This window comes from Carcharhinus amblyrhynchos, chromosome 20 (genome assembly GCF_965287045.1).
Source record: "Carcharhinus amblyrhynchos chromosome 20, sCarAmb.v2.hapA, whole genome shotgun sequence".
Classification (NCBI taxonomy): Eukaryota; Metazoa; Chordata; class Chondrichthyes; order Carcharhiniformes; family Carcharhinidae; genus Carcharhinus; species Carcharhinus amblyrhynchos.
In genome coordinates this window covers 6,569,030-6,591,400 of record NC_137343.1, presented here as the reverse complement: position 1 = coordinate 6,591,400, position 22,371 = coordinate 6,569,030, and the positions used below count along the sequence as shown (strand labels likewise).

The window sequence follows — 22,371 nt, the reverse complement described above, 5'->3', positions numbered from 1 at the left end:
CTTTAAAAACAAAATCATTTTGAAGGAGAAACCTTATTCTCTATTTGCAGGCTTGTTAAAATGGTCAAACATCCAATTGCACCATACACACAGAAGAATTCTGAAGCTGTCCCAGGGAGCCAAGCCTACTGCTGGCTCAAGACCTTTTCCAAATCATTTATCAACATTTTTTACACTGTTACACAGAATCCCCATTCCTAGGATACATCCTGTTAAGTTCAAGAGCGACATGTAAGAAAGAGCTTGAGAAAGGTGAAAAGAAGTACATATATCAGATAAAAGTAGTACCAATGCCATCTCTTTTCAATTCGAGTTGAATCCTGCACTTGAGCTCTAAGATCTGAATTTAATCATAGAATCCCTACAAGTGCAGGAGGCGGCCATTTGGCCCATGAAGCCTGCTCTGACAACATTTCCACCCAGACCCTATACCCGCATATACCCTGCTAATCTCCCTAACACTAAGGGGCAATTTATCATGGCCAATACACCAAACCTACCTATCTTTGAAGTGTGGGAGGAAACTCATGCAGACATGGGGAGAATATGCAAACTCCACACAGAGTGACCCGAGGCTGGAATTGAATCCGTGATCCTGGCACTGTGAGGCAGCAGCGCTGACTACTGTACTGCCATGAAAAGAATCTATTTGATGAACAATTGCTGAAGAGGTCAACTAGCCCACTACGGAGTCAAATCTTCAATTAAAACAAAGACTTCCATATATATCATTTTACCATGCAACTCTGCACTTTGCCTCCATGCCCACATACCTGCTTTTGGCCTGCTGCAATATCCTAGTGAAGTCTGTTGCAAATTGGAGGTGCAGCATCTCATCTCCTGGTTGGGCACATTGCAGGCCTCAGGATTCAACATCGAGTTTGGCAACTTCAGATTGTGACCTTTCTCCACAGAGGCACTGCTGCCTCTCATCTCAGCACCAGGGATCCAGGTTCGATTCCTGGGTTGGATCATGGTCTGTGTGGAGTTTGCACATTCTCCCCATGTCTATGTGGGTTTCCTCCAGGTGCTCCAGTTTCCTCCCACAGTCTGAAAAATGTGCTGCTTAGGTGCATTGACCCGAACAAGAGCCGGAGTGTGGCAATTGGGGAATTTCACAGTAACTTCATTGCAATGTTAATATAAGCCTTACTTGTAACTAATAAATAAACTCAAAAAAATCATTTTTATTAACTATCCCAAAAAATGTTTATATTGCTGAATTTTATGAAGTGGCTATGTTTGAAACTGTCTTCTTTGACTCAAGGTAAAACGGAGTAGAATTAGGGGCTTGTGACTTCATATAATATCTACTCACAGACAAGCCTATGATACCTGGTTGCATGGGGAAAGGGGTTTGGGTTGAAGCATACTGAAAGGAAGGTGCACATTCTCACTTCTGGATACAAAATGGAGGCAGCTGTTCACTCAGACAGTCAGTCAAGGAGCTTTTCAGGAGAAAAGTAGGTGCCAGGCAGAAGGGCTGCTTTTGGTGAACCACCCAGTGGTGGACTGGTGGGGATGAAACCCAGATTCAAGGAAACTAGAAATGTCAAGTATTAAAGATCATGGAATCTCCAGAGGTAGCTTGCAACAGGGAGTCCATTTGAATATGCTCATTGGGTTGAGTGAACGGAACTTTGCTGAGGAGGAGACTGGAAAATTCACCCACCTGAAACAGGAGAAAAGCGCTGGTCAGAGCTGGGAGGAGCTTTGGACTTTTAACTCAAGAATACACGCCTCAAGGTGTAATGGATAAATGCATGGACTTTTGATTGCATGAAGAAGTTAGTGAATACCGTTACTGTAGTTTAGTGTATGGCTGGGTTCAACAGATTTTTGGTCTCTCAGGAAGTCAAGGAATATGAGACTGGTGCGAAAGTGAAGTTGAAACCCAAGATCAGCCACGATCGTACTGGATATCGCAGCAGGTTTGACAGGCCATATGGTCTATTCTCCTGTTCCTATTTCTGGTGTTCTTGTGCATTTGTTGCCTACAAAGTAATATTCAGATGGTGTTGATTTTAGTTTGTCACAGTAAAAATCTTAAAAACTTGAAATCTTGTCAAGTTATCCTACACGTAGGTAACTGAAAAATTCATATTTCTTCTTAAAAGCTCAGTCTTTATGGAGATCGTAACAAAAAAATAAATAAAACCTGTTAACATTGTGACTAATAATGGAATAGTTTCTAAATCTTTTTACCTGGGAGTTCTCATTCTTCAAAGGCTGGCCTGCTTTGTTAACAAGAGACACTGTTCCATCAATAGCTTAACCCTGCTTGGAAACTGGGTAAAGATAAGGCTAACCCCACTGCAGCCAAGAAATTGGTTAATGTTTCTAACACTATTCAGCCTGTCCACTGCAATGTAGAATGGCCTGCATGAGTCTATGATGTGGAGATGCCGGCACTGGACTGGGGTAAGCACAGTAAGAAGTCTCACAACACCAGGTTAAAGTCCAACAGGTTTATCTGGCAGCACAAGCTTTCGGAGTCCCACTCCTCCTTCAGGCGAGTGTCACCTGAAGAAGGAGCGAGACTCCAAAAACTCGTGCTGCCAAATAAATCTGTTGAACTTTAACCTGGTGTTGTGAGACTGCTTACTGTGCATGAATCGACACAGTGAAAGAACATTAGCCCGAGCCCTGCAAGTCTCTGATCAACACTGAACTGAAATCTGCACATGAATGACAAATCAGTTATACAAACTATGAAGTTCTGAGGTGTAGTCACCTTCCTCTCCTTATTTGGGTTTAATGCCAGAACTGCCATTCACACATCAGCATCTCATTTTTGAAATGCAAGCCTAGATGGTGAATGCTGCTTGTCTATTTAATCACAGGACAACCACAGCTGAGTCTGATCCTGTCTTTGAGGCAGCTACGTGAGCAATTCCAGCAGCAGACGCCACTTCAAAATTGAGATGGGTATCATAACACCACAGAAATCAGCTAATTTATTACAGACAAGAGACTGAACATAGAGACCTCTGGTCTTTGTGGTTCAAATACTCATCAACTAATCAGATAAATTAGTAGGAAACACCCCAACAGCCGGTACACGAACTAAACCCAGGCTGTTGGCATTGGTCTGCATCACAAACAAGCTATCCAGTCAACTGAGCTAACTGACCCCCTGAAACATCTAGGAATCTAAGGAAGCCTGACAGGGGAGATGGTTCAAGGGTGTTTTTTCTTGTGGGAGGCATCTAGAACAGGGGTACAGTTTCAGAATGAGGTTTCCCAGTTTAAGACAGCTGAGAAGAGGTTCACGAATCGAAGGAATCCTCTACCCAAGAGAGCAGTGGAGGCTGGGTCACTGAATATATCCGAGGCTGAGCTGGACTGATTTTTGATCTACAAGAGAGTCTTGGGTTATGACAGATAAAAAGGAAAAGGGAGTTGAGGCCATGATAAGATCAGCTATGAAATTACTGAATACTAGAGTAGACTTGACGGACCAAATGGCATACTCTTGCCCCTATTTCTTCTATTACGCCTATAAATTGAAGCTGACACAATTTCAGAAACAAATAGATAAAATCAATTCTGAAGCCACTTGCACTCACTCTGTCTGGGCATATCACTGGGTAATTGATCTGGCAAGGTGTGCTCTTAAACAGCTTATCACTGTGGACAAATAAATACGTGGATCAACTTGGAGCACAGTCTACTGCATTCTTTCCTTGCCTCTATCCAACTTTGTTCCCTGCTTTTTTTCAAAGTAGTGACTCATGTTGGTATTTGTTTCCACGTGTTAACTGCCATCCAATACCATGCCCAAACTGCAATTCTTCTTGCTTGAGCCTGCATAATGAATGTTAAACTAATCAATTATAAAGGACTTCACAGATGAGTACCAAATTGTCAGCCCTGTTACTAGCAGAGGCGATGATGTACTGAACAGATAGGAAAACTCAGCTGTTTTTCGCCCTACACAAGAACATAAGAAATAGGAGCAGGAGTAGGCCATCTAGCCCTTCGAGCCTGCCCCGCCATTCAATAAGATCATGGCTGATCTGAAGCCCTTCCCTGGCTGTGGCTGAACTTTACACTTATCAGATACGAAAGGTTTATTACCAACTTTGTGGTGAACTTGCTCACCTACCTTGAGTTTTAACTCGCGTTCAATCTACATTTAATCTTATTTTAAAAATAACAGAGTTTCATGTGGAAGTTCAATTGAGGTATGAACTGAGCTGTAATGTTCAGTGCAGAGCCAAAATTACAGTGGTGGATAATGGAAGGAAAGTAATTTAAGGTGCAGGAAGCTAAACTGGAAACGAACCCAGTTTATCTTGACAGTGTCACCCAATCCTGAGAAGCTCTGTCACCAAGGTGCACCAGAGCATCAGGATTGGAAATAAATGCATTTTTTGAGTCAAACTTCATCCTGACTTGGACTTAAGCTACTATTCTTTCATAAATCCTGGAATTCCCTGCGTTTCACCAATCTGCGGTAACACCGAAAGCACAGTAAGTAGCTTTACAAGACCAGGTTAAAGTTCAACAGGTTTATTTGGTAGCACGAGCTTTCAGAGTGTCGCAACGCTCACCTGAAGAAGGAGCGATACTCTGAAAGCTTGTGCTACCAAATAAACCCGTTGGACTTTAACCTGGTGTTGTGAGACTTCCTACTGTACTTATCCCAGTCCAACGTCGGCATCTCCACATCATGAACACTGAAAATATCAGGGGGGAACAGCTACCACTGTCAACTTTGTTGCGATATTTTCTCAACCTCAATAGGATTAGCGCAATTATCACTGGCCTAATTTTAAAAACACAGCCATGCACAATTTCAGAAATGTAATATTTCAATTCACTTTATCTGAATACAGAAAGCTGTTTAAGGGAACTAAAATGTTAATGGGCAAAAAGTTGTCCGATTCAATTAGGGCCACCTTAATGAGATCATATTGGTGATGCATTGTCATAATAGACTCAGTTAAGGGCACAGAGAGGGAAGGATGTAGACAGTCCAACATTTCAATTGAATGCCAAATCCTACCTACAGTTTTGATTATTTCTGACAGCTTGCGAGTCCTATATTTATTTAAATTAGGTTCAACATTTCAAAGCCTGTGCTTTACATTTCCTCCCATTGTGCAAGAAATGTTGCATCCAGTGAATAATCGAGATGAAATGTTCCATGCAAGCTGACTGACTGAGATTAAACATACAACACATCTTCAGTGGAAGATCAACACAGAAACTGAAATTCAGACCACAGCTTTTCGATGTTTTCAAGTTATCAATACTTGAGATCCCATTCAGAATTATAAAGAATATTTAGCTTATGATTTATTTCAAAGACTTGGGCGGGATTTTACGGCCTTGCTCGTTCTGAAACTGTAAAATTTCACCTGAGGTCAACAGACCTTTGCATGATCCACCCCTCATCCGCTTCGATTCCCGTGGTGGGCGGGACAGTAAAATTCTGGCCATTGTCCCAGAAATATCGTTTGGCGGGGAGGGAGGGAGACACAAAAACATGTTTGAAAACTCTTAAGACAAGGAACCTGCACAGGATTTACACAATGAAAAATTCAACAGCTGATATTTTTGCTATTGTTCGTCAGTTGCTTTTGATATCATTGCTCAAGGAAAGGATTGGAACATTTGAGTCCTTGTTGCAATTTACTTTCTAATTTATTTATTTAAGCGGTGTTTACACATTCTCCCCATGTCTGCATGGGTTTCCTGTGGGTGCTCTGGTTTCTTCCCATGGTCTAAAAATGTTCAGGTTAGGTGGATTGGCCATGTTAAAGTGTCCATTACTTTCATGACTACTGGGGTGGGGGTTACGGGGATAGGGCCGGAGTGGAATTGGTATCAATGCAGCTCAATGGGCTGAATGGTCTCCTTCTACACTGTATGGATTCTATGCTTCTTTTGCAATTGTGTTCATTTATAGAAACTCCCATCTGCACTTTTCCACCTCTGTGGAATTGTTTCCTTTATTTCTTTCCTGAATGTGGAATGCAGTTCTTTCACAGTGGCTGCAGCAAATTATCCAACTGTAAACCTGATAACTTTCCCATCCTCCTATTTTCAGTCTCTGGTAGGGAAGTGGCTGCCTGCCTCATGTTTTGTGGCTGTCCCAATTGGGTGGACAAATTGTGTAGGAGTGGGAAGTGAACCTGTATTTGCATTCTGTGCCAAGCACACTGGGAACACCAATGCACTCAGCCACCCACTTAGATGACCTGCTGTTATAATATGATCTTTTTTTTGGCAGATGTTGTAATCCAGCACAACATTCTCTAAACAAGCCAATTTCACAATGAGGCCTTACAACAAAAGAAACCTGTGGCCCTGATTCATATCAATGAACACATCACACAAAATCACAATATAAACTCATGATTGTATTGCTAGATATAGTTACACTTTGTGTCAAAATCAATTATTTTACTTCAATATTTATCTATTTTTGGAGGGTGGACATTCTACTAATGCCAGTTCAAGAAACTGCTCTGCAAAAATACACTGGAAACTAATTTTGCAGATCGAAAGATTGGAAAGTTGAAGGTTCCTCTGCTTAATGAGCCACGCTGTATTAATCGGAAAGACACAAGCCAGGTTGGAAAGGACTCTTCTGTTCCAGGTCGGGGTTGCAGCTGATTTACAGCATAGAACTGATGGGCAAATTGAACCAGAAACAGGGATGAATCCCAGGACAGGTTTACACGTTGTGAACAGGACAATACTTGCTGCACACACACAATATGAGATACCCAACAGGATGGATTGGGATGCAAGATCAACATTCATTTCATTATTTTTAATGCCAGAAATTTAATTTTGAAGTAAATCGCTTTTTTTTCAGACAATCAAGGATTTTATTTTGCTGCCTCAGTTCAGAAATTGAAATTGTCAGCACACAGCTCTCAGCAATGCCCAAAGGGAGTAGCACAGATGTATTTAAGAGGAAGTTTGACAAAAGTTTTAGGGTGAAAGGAATAGATTGTTACAATGGTAGATTTAAATGAGAAAGGATGGGAGGATGGTCGAGAGGAGCGTAAAGATGAATTGTTTGCACTGAAGGACCTGTTTCTCCACAACATATCCTGTGAAATATTCAAATACTCTGCATGTCTTCCTCTTCCCAAAACTGAAGATTCCTGCTACTCTGATCGACAAGGCTCTCGGCAAAGCCCACGTTTTATTCTCCAATTCTCTAATCCCTTGCCTCCCTAGACCCACAAGAGGGTTTTCCCTTGCCCTCCCTGACACTACGGAGCGACTGAGCATGGACAATCAACCTAACCTGCACATCTTTAGACTGTGGGAGGAAACCCATGCAGACATGGGGAAAATGTGCAAACTCCACACAGCTATCCAGAATTGATCCCGGGTCCATGGGCCACTGTCCAAATGATGCTTACTGTAAACTCCCAGAGCAGCATCTCCTTCTAAACAATTTACACCATAGCCTTCCAAACTCAAAACTGAGTTCAATAATTTCAGATCATAATAATCTCTGTCCCACCTTGTTTTTCCTTTTGGATAGCAGCTGTTGGTGAAGATTCTGTTGTTCCCATTTACACTTCTTCTGGACTATTCTTTGTTTCTTAGAAAAATCAGCAGCACGGTGGCACGGAGATTAGCATTGCTGCCTCACAGTGCCAGGGAACCGGGTTCAATTCTGGCCTTGGGTCACTGTTTGTATGGAGTTTGTGTGTTTCCCCAAGTCCTCCGGGTGCTCCAATTTCTTTCCACAGTACAAAGATGTATAGGTTAGGTGGATTGGCCATGGTAAATTGTCCCATTAGGGTAAGCAGGGTAAATACGTGGGTTTATGGGGATAGGACCTGGGTGGGATTGTTGTTTGTGCCGGCTCGATGGGCTGAGTCGTCTTCTTCTGCACTTTAAGGATTCTATGATACTCAGAAACTAGAAGCAGTAGGCCATTCAGCCCCTCAATCCTGTTCCGCCATTCATTTTGGTCATGGCTGATTATTGAATTCAGTATCTTGGTCCCCCCTCTCCTCCCATATCCTTTGATCCCTTTCGCCCTAAGATATATATCTAATTTCTTCCTGAAATCAGACTGTTTTGGCCTCAACTATTTTCTGTGGTAGTGAATTTCACACATTCACCACTCTCTGGGTGAAGAAAATTCTCCTCACCTCAGTTCTAGAAGGTTTACCCCTGATCCTCCTATTTGACTGATTACCATCTCCTTTTCATTTGCACCATCATCCCTTGTCAAGTCCATAAGACATGAAGATGAGCATAAATTGTGAAGATCAAACCTGACTTTCTGCTTATTTGAAAATAGACTTTGTTGCACCAAACATGGCTGCTATAAGTCATATAATTGACTACAGTTCTGGAAATTTCCAACAGTAATTACATGGTAAACCTCAACTCTCATCTTTGTAGAATCTTATACCCAACATTGTGAAGATCCACTGCAATCAATGGAACAAGGAAACCGCAGATGGTCTGTGACCCCAACGAAGAGCCATGAAAATCCATCATACCCGCGGAGGCACTATTAGACATCAGCTACCTCCCAATTAATTTTGACCAGAGACATAGAAACTGATTGTTAACCTGAAAATGATTCATCAATAGGCAACACCACATAACCAAAGATCCTTTGGTCTTTGGAAAGTTTTAACATTGCATTCCTGCACTCCCAGGGCTGAACCTAAACTCCTACATGAAGAAACTGCCACTCTGACATTCTGGACTCTAACAGTCACATGAATTAATATTCCTATCTTTGTTTTCTTGTGTGCCAAGTTATTTCTAGTTGTAAAATGCTTGTCTTATTTCCTTGTTTGCTTGTCTGTGTCTATATACTTGCAATAGCGATCATTTGGATTTGAACATATGAATAGACAATATTTCCAATTTAGCCCTGAAGAGAATTTGCTGTGAGTCACTCTAAAATTGACTTCACAAATGGAGGGTTTGAGGAAAACAAAAGGAGTTCAAGATTCCTCTCCCTCCTGTAAGATCCATTTTATCATTTAATCTCTTCTGCTCCCCACCCCATCATACACCTTTCCCATTGTTCTTTCTTTGCTACCAAACATACTTAAAATCTGTTGCATCTCTAATTTTGTCCAGTTCTGACAATGAATCATGTTTCTCTCTCCTCAGATGCTGCCTGACCTGCTGAGTATTTCTAGTATTTTGATTTTGTTTCAAATTCCAGCATTTGCAGTATTTTCCTGTCATAAGTGAACGAGATTGCTTGACAAAACAGACATCTGTTGCAAACAAGTTAGAAGAGAAAATAATGAAATTAAAAACCTGGCATTTCTGGCAAACAAAATATTTAAAACCAAGTGTGAATTTCAATGTAGCATACACGGAGAGATATAGAGAAATGCTGATGTCCCAAACTAATTCAATTTCAATAGTAGTTTTGATTTCACACAAATGTATCTGCTCCCTGGTGTGACATTTATTTTATTTGGTTTAAATGCGCTCTGCAATAATTTTGCAGGAGCAGGAGATTTCTTGAAAGTGCACCCACTGATTCTACATACTTCTCAGTACCTCACACATTCCATACATGTCACCAGGTTACTGCTAAATGATATGTCCTAAATTAATTATGTCCAGACTTGTTTTGTTCTCAAATAGCTACATTTACAGACAAAAAGTTTTACAGTTTATTTTTTCCAACTCAAGTTTTCCCTTCTATTTCACCTGGAAGGACAGAGCTCTGCAGCAAATGACACCAAAAAGTAGAATTCCATCATCATTGAAGACACATCCCAAAGAAGTATCAAAATGCAAAGGCATAATTTTTGGCACATTAACTCTCAAATGCTGAGCTGTCAATTTCTAAGCAGAAGGCAGAAACGAGAATTTCTGCAAGAAAATGGCTACTTTATTTCAAGAATTGACTTATATGGTGCTCAATTTCTTCCCCAATTGCCAATTTATTCTGCTGAAGACATCAATTCCTTGTTGAGGTCTCATTGCACATGCATGGGCAACCCCTGGCACTGTGCCTAAGTGGCCATTACTCATGTCTGAATCTTGACAGTGAGTGTTAGCAGGCGAGTTTATTGTAGGAGGCATCAATGCCTTTATTTCAAAGAATCCCTACACTTCAGGAGGAGGCCATTCAGCCCATCAAGTCTGCACTGACCACAATCCCATTCAGGCCCTCTTCCCGCATTCCTATGTATTTACCCTGCTGATCCCCTGATACTAAGGGGAAATTTAGCATGGCCAATCCACCTTGCCTGCACATCTTTGGAAACCCATGCAGACATGGGGAGAATTTGCAAAGTCCACTCTGACAGTGACCTAAAGCTGGAATTGAACCCGTGTCCCTGGCAATGTGAGCTAGCAGTGCCATCCACTGTGCCGCCCCTAAAAATCGCAATGGGTAATTGAACCCCAGTCTCCTGCGTGACAGGCGGGGATACTAACCACTACGCTAACTTGACGCCTACACATTACCAATTTCAGAAATGGCTGCTGCAAAGCAATAGTGAGAGTGAGACTGCAGCTGAAATTTACTTCTGTAATTCTGGAAATCTGGAAGCAACTGAACACAGCCTTGCACCAACACACAGCAGATTTCTCTGACATTTGAGGTAGAATTCAGTTCGGTCCTTAACCGTGCCATCAACAGAATGAACGGCGTACATCCTACAAACATTTGCTGATGTCTTTTGCAGTTATCTTTTCCACCATCAATGGTTACTTTTTCAAGAAACCTCTCAGCTAGTACAGAACTTAAACGTAAAAGTAATTCCAGTTCAACACTACTCACTGAAACATATCAAAATGTTCACTTGAGGAAATGAATGTGGATCTTATCATTTGTCTGTTATAATCCTCAGCAACAACAGATAACAGAGTAATCACAATACAACCAAATTAAGGATTAACTGTTAGAATGCAGATCAAATGGTTTCCAACCACTTGGAATCTGATCAATTTGGCAGTTCTCAATCCTGGAGCGAGGTTAAAAGGATGGAAACCATCTGTATGTGTTCAAATTCCTTGGTGCATGACAACATTGGCGCAAAAGTCTACAACACAGCTGAGGTTGACTGCAAAAAAATTCCATGCTTAATATCCAAAACACAGATCAGTTAAAGAAATTATGCCTCAAAGGGTCCAAACTTTACAAGAGTAAGAAAGGAAGGAAACTTTGACTTTCCTGAAATGAACTTCTGCAACCTTGATTCTGATAACTTGGTATGAGCTTAGAAATCACATAACTCTGACGTTCAAATGCTGGTTAGCAACACAGTAACAGCCCTACAAATGTGAATTTTTTAACTACAGCCATGTAAATCACCTCTTAAAAGTTGTTTAATGCAATGTATTTTTCAATGTTACTCAAATGAACAGACGATCTGAAAGCAAAGAAAGCAACTATAATCTATAATACCTATACTCACTAATTGTCAGTAGATATTAGGATAAATTTCCAACTTCACATTACCAGTAAGGCATCTTGCCTAAAGAAATTATTGTGAAAGATTGGAGGGAATAGTGTGTATGAATTTTAAAATTCAGATGTTCCATATATAGTTCCACCTCGTTGGTCTTCCATGACTCTAGCTGTGACTAATACTACATTCTGCACCCTCTCTTTTCCTTCTCCCCCGTGTACTCCATGAATGAATGCCTTGTCTGTACAGCACGCAAGAAACAATACTTTTCACTGCATATCGATACACATGACAATAATAAAATCAAATCATTTGATTAACATCTTTCCATCTGAGAGATGATGGGAATGCACCCCGAGAACCCCAGTGAGGCCAGATCAGACCCTCCTCTGCCTCTCCTTTGATTGTCAAACAAGCAGACACTGGAAAGGAAGGATCAACTAGCTCTTCCTTCATTTTTTGTCTGCCTAGGCAGGATTTGGAAATACTGACCTGCCATAACTCTCCATCTCAACCATACAGACTGAATCCAGAAGAAAGGCAGAAGCTCCCCACATTTGGAGCCCACTCGTTTGCAGGAGTTGCTAGAAGGTGCTTGCTTAAAGGGATCACCAGTCGCTTTTAGGACTCCACTCACATTGTCCTGATCAGGACCCACAAGGCAGTTGGAACTATTTGATCCATAGATGAAACCTGGCTGATGGATGCCAGGGGTGTCCATATGCTGGTGGGTCTGCACATCACATCTCTGGGATCCAGGGTTCCTCTAAGATCCCTGGCAGCTCAACGTAAGGCTGCAGGGTGTCACTGAAAGAAGGCACTTTATAGGATTTTGATGATGTAGAGGCAGTCCACTGGCTTAAAAGCGCCTGGCTCCCTCTGTGCAGTAAGCTAGACAGCAACAGTGGATCATGCAACTGTTATCAGCACATAGCATCACTCTGTGGCAAAACCACTGACAGACACTCTCCTTTAAGACACTCCTTCAATTCCAATGCTTTGGTTATTTGGCCTAATTTCTTATTTTGGGTGCAATATTGCCTTTGTAGTTCAGTGGCAAAGCTTGCTCCATTATACTTAATGCAAAGTATCTTAGGACAACTTATTACATTTATATAGTATGTTTAGTGTTGTATGAGCAATTTTGTATTGTTTATAATTTAAATAGTTTGCATCAAGGAACATAAATCATCTTAAAAATTCAGCCAACACCTTCCATTAAAATTCAGCCAACACCTTCCATTAAAATGAAAGACCTAACAACATTAAGTTTCAAAAAATTAAACTAAACACCTCTGGCACTGTGATATATGTGGTCACATCAAACACTTGTTACGACACCACATCAGAAAATATTCAACTCCCTAACTGGATGAAATCAAGTTTCAGTAATTTCTTATATAGATGGCTGATCAAGTGTTCAGTGTTTACATTTAATAATTTATAGACTATCACTCTTTTCCTCCAGATGGTTTACTGACAATCAGGAACTACCTTCCCCAACACATGCATCTGAAAATTTAAATTCACAAAAAGTCACTGGTGATAGACAATTTGTTGACTGTTTGAAATTAAAATTCAGCAAGGAGTTTCCAACAAGTTTAACCCTTTAAGCATGGAGTGCATTTGCAGCTTTCTCCTCCACCTCGACTGAGGGCACTGACTGTCACTGTGGTTTAGTTCCTGCCACCCAACACAGCTTCACTGTGTGAGAACTCTGATTAAGAATTTCAGAAGACCACTCACCTGTGAAGGATATAAAACCACAACCTACATTTTCTTCATCCAAAGTCCACACATGTGTGTCTTCTTGTAGGGATAACTACTCCAGGAGTACTGAGATCTATAAACTCAACACAAGTCAGAAGCTGAACTTGGGAATATATGACTTATCTGTGCTAAATCACATGGCACAATTGCCTATTGATGGATTGGAGTTGGCAGTTTCTAGTCATATTCAATACATTTTTAAGTGATGAGAGACTGGGAAATGTTGGTGTTCAGAAGAGCCTGGATGTCCTTGTACGTAAATCACCAAAATGAACATGCAGATTTAACAAGAATTAGGAAAGCAAATTTTAAGTTGTACGCCAACCCTTTGTGATAAAGGCTCAGCGTAAAGAAGTCTTACTAAAATAGTATGGGCCTTGGTGAGACCATGCCAGAATTATTGTACATAGTTTTGGTCTCATTAACTAAGGAAGATAATATTTGACTTGGATTGAGTACAATAAACATTCACTAGACCGACTGTTGGAATGAGGAGGTTGTCCTCAGAGGAGAGATCAAATTGATTGGGATTGTATTCCCTGGGATTTTGAAGGATGAGAGGTGATCTCATTGGAGCAAATAAAATTCTTAAAGGGATTAATGGGATAGATGCTGAAAGGATGTTGCCCCTAGCTGGGAAGTCAAACAATAGGGGTTGTCTTCTTAGAACAAGAGGTTGGCTATTTAAAACTTGATTTGAGAAATTACTTCATTCAGAGTTGCAAATCTTTGGAATTCTCTACTGCTGAACCTATTTACAGTAAGAAGTCTCACAACACCAGATTAAAGTCCAACCAGTTTATTTGATGGTATTCCCACAAGCTTTCGGAAACGGTGTTCCTTCATCAGGTGTGTGGAAGGTTCTGATCAGAGAAGAGCATACAAAGTCACACACAGTTTACAGAATATTGATGAGAATGCAAGTTTTCACAGCTAACCTGCTATTCAAGTCTTAAAGATGCAGACAATGTGAGTGAAGACAGCATTAGCATAGGTTAAAGAGATGTGTATTGTCTCCCAACAGGACAGTAAGTGAGATTTTACAAGCCCAGGCATGTCATGGGGGTTATAGATAGTGCGACATGAACCCCAGATCCCAGCTGAGGCCGTCCTCACGTGTGCAGAACTTGGCAATCAGTCTGTGCTCAGCGACTCTGCGCTGACGTGTATCATGAAGGCTGCCTTGGAGAATGCTTACCTGAAGATCAGAGACCGAATGCCTGTGGTCGCATTGTCTGCATCTTTAAGACTTGAATAGCAGGTTAGCTGTAAAGACTTGCATTCTAACCATTATTCTGTATACTGTGTGTGACTTTATATGTATGCCCTTCTCTGATCAGAACCTTCCACACACCTGACGAAGGAACACCGTTTCCGAAAGCTTGTGGGATTACCGTCAAATAAACTGGTTGGACTTTAACCTGATGTTGTGAGACTTCTTACTGTGTTTACCCCAGTCCAACGCCGGCATCTCTACATCATGAACTATTTATGGCAGAGGATTTTGGATACTAAGAGGATTCTTCCCTTCTCTCTTAGCCTGTCTCTTGGGAACTGAAAGACTGCCACAACCAAGATCTGATTAAAATAATTGCTTCTGGAGTCTGGCACATGAAGATATATCCTGCCTAACTGAACTGGGGTTGTCTGATTCATACTCAATGGTGGATAAGTTGGCTTGGGAGAGGACATTGCTGTTTAACCATCTTTTCTGCCACCAGATTAGGATGATTTTGCAAAGGAACTGCTGGTGGTCGTTCTCAACTACTTTGAGGTGCTTGCCGCAGGTTGCCTAAGTCTAAGTATTTTGAAGCACAGGAATCAAGGGATATGGTATAGGATAGGAAGGTGAAGTTAAGGTAGAAGGTCAGCCACACTTTCAGTGAATGGCTGAGCAGGCTCAAAGGGCCAAGCAACCTACTGCTGCTCGTGTTCGTATACCTACAAGACAACGCTCTTTACATAGAATCATGGATTGTCGCTTTGTGCATTACATTGATAGATGTGATGTCATCTTTCCAAACATCAATAATTAATCTGGTCAGTATTCATTTTGTTTGAAATTAAAACTATACTTCTAATCTTCAAGCTTCTGCTACTTTTCAAATAGTTCATCCAATTTCATTCGCTTCTCTGGTTGACAGTTTCAACATGCCTAATTCCCCAGGCACCCACACAAAATACCTGAATGAACACATCAACAAATTACATGCACTGCCAAGAGGTGGTGGAAGAAACTGAATGCTCGCTTACAAATCTATCAACCCATTTCCCTCTGGAGCACTCAATTTCTGTTGACATTGTTCCAGACAGGCTTGGGAATATTTTAAAGCAATTATTACAGATGTATAAATACAAAAAACATGAGCACAAGTGGGAACAAGCAATGCCGCACAGCTCAGCCGGCGCACCCTATCATTACATCTGCACACCTGACCCACCATGGCCACTTTTATTTCACTCTCACCCCCACCCTAACTTTCTCTACACCAAAGGTAAATGGCTTCAGTTCCTCCCTGCTGCATTAAGTATACTGTACACACATTGCCTATATATTTCAACACAGTCAGCACTGATGAATGGCTGTTGAGTCCTTGATTATACACTGAGCAGTTGCTGCTAAAATGCATTCAGCTTATTTATCATTTACTTAGTTTATTTCTGATTTGTATTAAATTGACAAAAAAAACTCCACATTTAACCCATTGACATCACTTTGACCTTGAACTAAAAATATCGTAGCTTTGGTTTACTAATTATGTAACCATTTTGGCAGCACAGTGACAAGAAGGAATGGTAAAGCATAGATTGAGGCCTCAAATGTCCTTTTGTCTCCTTACTCGACAGCGGGTGAAACAAAAGCATTTCTTTTGTGAAATCTTTGCTCTCATTATTCTTAGAAATAAATCACCGTACAAATATCTTCGCAAAGTGAACATTTTAAGTGATTTTAAAATACTGACATGGGTTAAATGCACCATCAAAATGGAGAAAATATAGAAGGTCATGTCTGCTGGATTCATTCAGGGAATGAGCAGAACACATTGGGTTGGTAGGTTTAATGGAAACAATTAAGAATGGCTTAAAATGCCATCTGTGTTTAAGCATCATAATCCTCTAAGCTTCCCAGGTCTACTCCAGTTGATACAGTAAACATTCAATTCAATACACTTTCTGAAAATGCACTTAATACTGTGGGTCAAAATTAATCATAGCTGTGAGGCACTATTCACAAAAACAACTTGCGTGCTCAAGCTAGACAAAGGTTTTGTTAAAAGGTTTAACCCTTTTAACTAAACCAACTTGCATTAGTATTTTGAAATAATTAACTTATTGAACCAATGTAGCTTTGCTTTGTGTCCAAAACATCCGATTTTTGGAAACAACTAAACGTGATATTTAGTTCAACGTGCCATCTATTCCTAGATCAAATAGTCAAACTGAAAAAATCTGAATGAAACAGTTGATTTAACAACAGTAAACTCGTCCACTGCCAGGGGGTAAAATGTTTCCATAATGGACACAGTTTTGCTTATGGGTCAACATCCTTTTCTTTTAACTGATTCTCTACAGTTTCCTACAGAAAGCTCTCGTGATTATGATGAAGCCTGACCATTTCTCCCTTCAGGCTACATATTTCATGAGTTGAAAAGGTTTAGAAGTGTCCCCAAGGAGAATAACAGAGGTTGGGTTATGGGACAAAAAGAAAATACCCTCTGGTGGTCTACATTCATGCCAGCAACATGACAAGCCAGCACATTCTGTTAACAGAGCAGGAAGAGTAAAACCAACCAGAACCCACAAGGCCTTGAAGATCCTTCCAAAATAATTAAACCGGCAGTATGTTTTACGACTGGTTTTCATAACAAAAATCAGGATCTTTAAACAGTAGGCTATTATACAATGACTTGAACAGAGATGCAGCGTGAGTCTAAAAGATTCTGAAATGCGTTAACCCAACCAAGATAAAAAAACAGCTTTATCAACAAATGCAAACCTGGTCCTACTCTGGGTCAAGACTCTAGTTTTTGCTTATCAATCAGCTGTCTGAAAGCTCCCATTTTGACCATAGCAGAGCCAAGAAGGGCTACGCCAAATTTATGCGCTAGATGTTAATGATATACAAGCGATTCATTTTCATCATAAACCTTTCAACAATAGTATGTTTCCTCTTGTTAAGAGCAAAAACAGCAAAAGCTCAGCACCATTATCTGAATTAAAAGGGAGACAGTTTGCAAAACCACACAGCTTAAAATCTGGTGACCAAATTGGTATACAATGTCCATTTTAAATGAAATACATTAGTCTGATTTATATAAAAATGTCTAAAGGGGAACAACAATTACACAGTAAACTAAGCATCAGGGAGATGCTTCTAAAATCAGCACCTTTGAAAACCTATAACTGAATCCATTGTCAAACCGCCACAACCACTTGGAGCGTGTTTGTTCCTTTATCATTTTCTGATTTACCATTCAAATACTGCAAATAGTAAAGGAGAAGAGAAATAATGAGAATAAGAGTTCAGTAAGATATTGTCATAAGAAAAAGCAGCAGAAATCTTGATTTACTTAGTTAAATAATTAGCATTACAGATATAAAACCAATCTTTCAAAAGAAACTGCAGTGACCCCTCACAAAGACTTCGATACTCCGTTTGTGCACAAGTAGAAAATTTGAAAATTTGATTTTGGGTGCAGAGGAAAACAAAGTTTAGAGGAAAAAGGCCACATTTTATTAATTTTTAAAAAGCAGCATTGCAAGTGACAGAAACCATACTTTGGCTAGTCATGCAAGGTTTATTTTTTAAACCTCCCAAATTCTAAAATCAATGATGTTATCACAAAGTGAGAAAATTAGGAATATATTCTGGCGCATGTTGCTTTTCACATACTATGTGCTTTACTGTATAAATCTGTTGTGCACTATATTCATGGCCATTTCTGGGACCTTGCCATGTAATAATTGTTGTCATATTTGCCTACATAATGGTGATTCAATTTCATGTTAAGTCCTTGGACATTTCTCAGAAGGCATGTTATAAGTGCAAATATTTATTACTTTAATCCCAAATAAATGTTCTCAGAAGGTGTAACTGCTGGGTTACTACACAAAGAGCTAATCTGAGAAGAGGCAGCAATTAGCAGCATGGCTAGCGCACTAACACACTGCACCACAGATCCTCCTCTGTACTGCAAGTTACTGATTTTAGCTGCGACATTCTATGGAATCATCAAAAGAAATAAAAGCAAAACCAAGTACGTTACTAGAGAAATGAAACCAAGTCAAAAAAGTCGCGACAGCACATCACCCATTGTCACTCTTGTAGCAATCTTATCAAAAGCACTTTTGCAACAGGCTTGATTTATTCAAGTGTGTTGCTGTGTAGAAACAGATTTTTCAACTCAACAGGTCTCACCACTGTTTATGCTTCAATTGAACCTCATCCAACCCTATTTCTCTTAACCTATCACTTTTTTTTTGCTTCTCACTCATACTTACCAAGGTCATTATTTCTACCTTTTTATGAAAGGAATGGTGCTTGGCCCAGGGATGGTAAAGACACAAGAGACTGAGAGAAAATAAACAGAGGAAGTGGGAAAAGGAATTTGAAGATGGAATAGAAGTAGTTGGACACAAGATGCCAGAACAATGTAACCGACAAAAGATATTTGTGAAATAGAAGCACTTTTCAAAAGCTTACACCTTAATTGTTCCCAGCTGTAAACTAAACTGCCTCACTCATCACTTTAGAAGTGGTCCCAGTTCAAATAAATGGCCTGTCCATAAAATCATTTCTTATTAATACCTTTCATGCTCCTGCAAGGCATTTAGTTTATGCAACATGCACTGAAACTGAACAATCAGTTACGTTCTACACTGACTGACTGTGGGTGTAACTGCTGGAATCTATTACTTGAAAACTGATCATTTAGAGGAGGGGAAAGGATGAAAAGTCCCATAGGAGCTTTGTAACCTCTAACTTTGAAAACCAATGTTTGCAGCCAAGCAATTTCATGCAAAAGAGACAAACCACAAAGCTACAGCTCATTTTCATTAAAATTTAATTATCAACATTTTACAGCAGAAATGTTATTGTTCTTAAGAGCATTCTAATCAAAAGCACAAGAAATTTGATCTTGTAAAATACAGACCAAGGATTTCTTGAAACACCAGAAGCTATAAACACCACCAGTTAAACACCAATTTGAAGTTACATAGCATTTAATGTAGTAAAACATCGCAAAGTGCTTCAGATAATCAAACAAAATTTGACATTGAGTCACACGAAGAGGTATTAGATCAGGGCGCCAAAAGTTTGGACAAAGAGGAACACAGTCTTAAGAGGAGAGAAACACACAGAAGGAAGGAGAAAGGTTAAGAGACAGAGAGATTTACTGAGGGAATTTCAGAACTTAGGACCTTAGGCATTGCTGCCAAAGGTAAACATGATCCCAAATTAAACCATGCCTGCTTATAGCCATACTCACCTACACAATTGGATTCCAAATGTAGCTATCTAATCATTTTTAATTGCAAGCTTCTTCTGAAATCACCATCTTAAAAATTTGTTGCAAAAGAGATCTTTATAACACTGACATTATTTCTTTCAAATTCAAATAGTATACGTATCTACTGAGCACTGCAGATGGTAAACTTCTGACATGATCAGCTAATTGTGCAAATATACTGAGAGATGATCTGAGCATTTCAAATTCTGAAGAATTAAAATGCATCTTGCAAATGCAAGCAGACATTAAACAATGTCCAAACACCAATGTATTACTCCAGTATGATTTTGTTTTGTCCATTTGTACTGTAAATTCGTTGGCAACTTTGCTTTAAGGACAGAGAAGATGTAGCAAGTGGAAAATTTTACACAGGCAGATATTTAGCGTGTGTATCTAGTGTGGAACTTTGTCCACTGAGACTCCATGCTGAGCCTGCACATTGTAAACTGAATACAGTTCACAAAAGAAATGGCACATTAATGAGAAATCATGCAAAGTATTTCAATATTTGGTGTAATTCCAACAAAGTTCAAGGGAAATGACAGAAAGAGATGAGTGAGTTAATAAAAAGTAGGAGCTACTTCAGCAGGTTTTCAGTAAAGCACCATAATGCTCATATTGTGCAACACCTGAACAATGCGGAATATCAAGTTTAGCCAGATTATATATGAGCTAAAATCTGGAAGGGAAATTCTGACCTTAAGATTCAGGTAATGTCCTTATAAATCTGGATTATAAAGTTGCATAGAATTTGAAAAGCACTTGCTGGGCCAACAAACAGTAAGGTTCTCTCGAACAGCTTTGAAAGTACACATTAGGTAATTTACTAATTCCCACTGTCAATTTTATGCATCTTTTCAAATAAATGCAGTGATTTAAATCTGAAACACATCAATTTAGGGCAACCTGAGACTTCAGTTCATAGAACGATAAAAAAACTGCTGAATTTTTGAGTGTAAGAATTTTAATTCTGCCCTGAATGAGAAGAGAAACATACCTTTACTTGCTGCAGGTGAGAAGAGTTTCTCTGAGCCTACATCTGATGCCTGTGGGAAAAGCGGAGAAGATATATGTTAAGATTGGAGATTTATATCCAACGTATTACTTGAAAACCACCAGCAGAGGGAAGTGTTTTGCCATCTTAGGCCAAAAAAAATCACTAGCAACACACTCACTTTTTAAAAGAACATAAAGTCAATAAAATTATCCATTTGTTTGGGTGTAAATGGAAAATGAATAGTTTGCCCATCCAATTTTTAGCAAGGAAACAGTTGTGCCCACAACCAAGAGGCAGCATTTCAAGGGCTCTTGAAACTAAAATGCTCTTACACAACAATTCCATGTGTATAGACAAAACATGGTACAGAAAGGGACAGAATCTGGTTCAATACAAGCTCTTGGACAAATATTTCTTCAAACAACGTAGACAGACTTTTGACTAGAAAGCACCCATAGATCTTGAAACACATGCAAAAAACTGACAAAGCCATGATTTTTGCACTGCAGAACTTGCAATTTATATTCATTTTGCAAGTGTTATTGTTGACTGAAAACTCAGGAGTTGCAGAAGGTAGACACAGTGGATGACAAAGAAAGTATTTATGTAAATCTTCACAGAGAGGCAGAGAGAAAAAATAACTTGTGTAGTGCATGGTGCACGCTTGGACAGAATTGATGCAGCAGCCTGCAAAGTTCCAGCAAATTTCTTTGATCCCTTCAGACCTGGCTTACTTTGAGAGTGCCATTTCGTCAATTAACCCCGTCACTTTGATCTAGTCTCCCCTTGGCGCAAGGGGATTGAACTTCCTTCAAGTTTCACATGCCAAGACTTCCCACCAGTCATAAACCTGGCTTGTCAAGCTCAGTAAGCCTTTTGTACTCAAAATTGATTTTCAATGAAAACCATCTGTGGTTACGGGATTCTCAATCAACCCAGCTAATGTAAGCAGCTACACATTATTTGCTCAATGCCAATGAGGGGCGGTCGGGAAAAGGATTAACTGGTATGTTAAAATGGCTCGGGACATTAAAAGCTGCTGCTCTTTAATTTGGGCATAAAGTATAACTTGTCTTTGGGGCTTTTAATCATCACAGTCTATTTTAATAGGAGGTGTAAACACCATGACTCCCATTTAAAAAGGCAATTTAGGACTGTGTAGCTACCTTGTTATTTATATACGTATAAATCCATTCAATTGACAACCTGAACATTTAAGGTATATAAGAGAGAAGAATCAGCATTCTTGACAGAGCAATTCTATATAAAGAAAACTACCTGAATACACAACTAAAAACTCTAGTCCTTCTGCTAGTTGGAAGTTTCCAGCTAAGTCAGCTAATACTAAAACTGCGATGATGAGTAGTTTCTAGGCCAGAAATCAATCAAATTTTCTTTCACTTCCTCAACACAGGCTTGAAAGTATCTTTAGTGTGTTAAATGGTTAGATAATTTCTTGGTTGTTCAAGGGCAGCGATCCTATACTGCTAACACGCCTCACTGATATGGATTAGGGAGCAATGGCAGTGACAAACCCTTGATTGAAGAGTTATGTCTTTTCCAGTAGCATCTGGCAGTATATTATACAATTCCAGCTTGCTTAGTAGGTTTACAGGAGATGACCTCAAAGAACAAAACAAAGAAAATTATAGTACAGGAACAGGCCCTTTGGTCCCCCAAGCCTGCATCGACCATCTCCTTTTTA

General features: G+C 39.8%; 1 protein-coding gene across 11 annotated transcripts in view; it reads right to left on the bottom strand.

The window, feature by feature from the left end:
• The window catches only part of fbrsl1 (fibrosin-like 1), an 884,033-nt gene that overhangs the window by 78,163 nt on the left and 783,499 nt on the right, over positions 1–22,371 (bottom strand). For all 11 annotated transcript variants that reach the window (XM_080208005.1, XM_080208014.1, XM_080208006.1 and 8 more), the window contains one exon: positions 20,667–20,715. In XM_080208005.1, coding sequence (XP_080064131.1) covers positions 20,667–20,715 — 49 coding nt within the window. The remainder of the gene's footprint in view (positions 1–20,666; positions 20,716–22,371) is intronic.